We start from the raw sequence: 1,705 nt of genomic DNA, 5'->3' as shown, positions 1-1,705 counted from the left end.
TTGTTTCCGTTAAAAATATAGGCGTAGTTGTATCAGCAGTATTTTTACCGGCTGCGCGACCAGCTCTCCCGATGGGAGTAGCCCCCGGGTCTGTGCATGACTGGTTTGCAGTCATGTGTAGACCCAAATACTTTCAAATCCTTTGTAATTACTGACTTCCAGCCTCTTTGAAATAGAGATCGTACCTTTGTTCTGTAAATTCTTTGAGATTGTCAGCTGAGAATTGGCGTGAGCCCAAGTTTTGTATTTTTGGAAAGCGCCAGCCATTGAATGATGTTGTGCTTATGCACTTCACGAGACAGCTAGTGAGTGTAGGGTGCATCCAATGACAAGTTTACGGTCGATTAGACGCAGCCTCCGAGTGTCGGGTGAGTCCAATGACAAGTTTAGGGTCGATTGGACGCAGCCCCTGAGTGTCGGGTGCGTCCAATGACAAGTTTATGGTCGATGCTCAGCTCTGAGCATGACGCGACCATAGTAGAGTAAGGAAAAAATGACTCTGAGTAGAGGTACGTAAAGACTTTTTATTGAGTACCGATGGTACAAGAAGGTGCTTATAAAAAAATGCGGAGAAAAAGGAAACATACGGGAAAATAAAAAAATTAATAAAAGCCCGGCGCGTTGGTGGCGCGATTGCGTGGCGTTCCGCGTCTTGCTTCGTGTGTCCCCTGCTCTGAATTGGAGTCTGAGGGGGAGATCCTTGGTTCTCATATCCTCTAGTCGAGGGGGCTGAATAGCCATGTCAAGGCGTGGATGAGCTCTTTGGTGCGTGCTTGAACTGACTCACTCTTCGGCAGGCGACTTTTTGAGTTACACTGCATGGGCTGTGAAGCCGACTTGGCGATCTCGTTGTTTTGGTGCACCTGCTAGAGGGGCTCCCGATGTTGTAAGTGGGGGGAGCCCAACGAGCCAGTCTTCCTTACTTGGTAGGGCTGCCGGCCGGGTCAGTGTTGGTCACCTTTGGTGAAGGGAACTGCGCTTCCTCTGCCTTCGTTTCTTTGCCACTTGTGGCCTCAATGGCTCTTTTCTTAAGGATGGAATTTTGGTCATCGTCCGTTAAGAGGTAGGCCTGGCTGGCCTGGTCCTGCATGGCGAGTGACTCGGAAATTTTGTGGAATTCACGGTCGCAGTGGTCAGACCGTAGGAAACTTCCAGAGATAGTTATCACGCCGTTGGGTCCAGGCATTTTAAGATTAAGGTAAGCGTAATGCGGGACTACCATGAAGCGGGCTAGCGCGACGCTACTCAAGACCACGTGGTACTGGGAGGGCCAGTTGACCACTCCGAAGTCGAGTCTTTCACGTCTGAAGTTATCGGGCGTGCCGAACACCACGTCTAGGCTGACTTTGCCTAGTGGAGTGGCTACTTTTCCTGAGATCATCCCGTGGAAGGTTGTCTTCGTGGGGGCTAGCTTTGTTGTTGAACGAATCATCTTCCGTAGGGTGTCGGCGTAGATAATGTTTAGCCCACTTCCATCATCGATGAATACTTTGTTCAACATGAAACCCCCAATCTGTGCGTCGAGCACCAATGCTGCGTTTCTAGGTTGCGGGATGCAGGGTGGGTGATCTTCTCTGGAGAATGTAACCTCCACTTCAGACTAGTCGAGATACTCCGTTGAAGAAGGAGGTGACCTCACGGCCATATGAACCTACCGAGTTATGTACTTCTAGACTCGATTAGTGGGTTTTCCTTTTTGAATCAT

General features: G+C 49.6%; 1 protein-coding gene across 1 annotated transcript; it reads right to left on the bottom strand.

Annotated features, from left to right (window-relative positions):
• Positions 1–919: 919 nt before the first annotated feature.
• LOC104581373 lies at positions 920–1,501 on the bottom strand. Its single transcript, XM_010228849.1, has one exon. The coding sequence runs from the start codon at positions 1,499–1,501 to the stop codon at positions 920–922; it is 582 nt and encodes a 193-aa protein (XP_010227151.1).
• Positions 1,502–1,705: the final 204 nt, after the last annotated feature.

Source organism: Brachypodium distachyon, chromosome 5, assembly GCF_000005505.3.
Source record: "Brachypodium distachyon strain Bd21 chromosome 5, Brachypodium_distachyon_v3.0, whole genome shotgun sequence".
Classification (NCBI taxonomy): Eukaryota; Viridiplantae; Streptophyta; class Magnoliopsida; order Poales; family Poaceae; genus Brachypodium; species Brachypodium distachyon.
The sequence above is the reverse complement of the archived record's forward strand: the minus strand, read 5'-3'. Positions and strand labels throughout refer to the sequence as shown.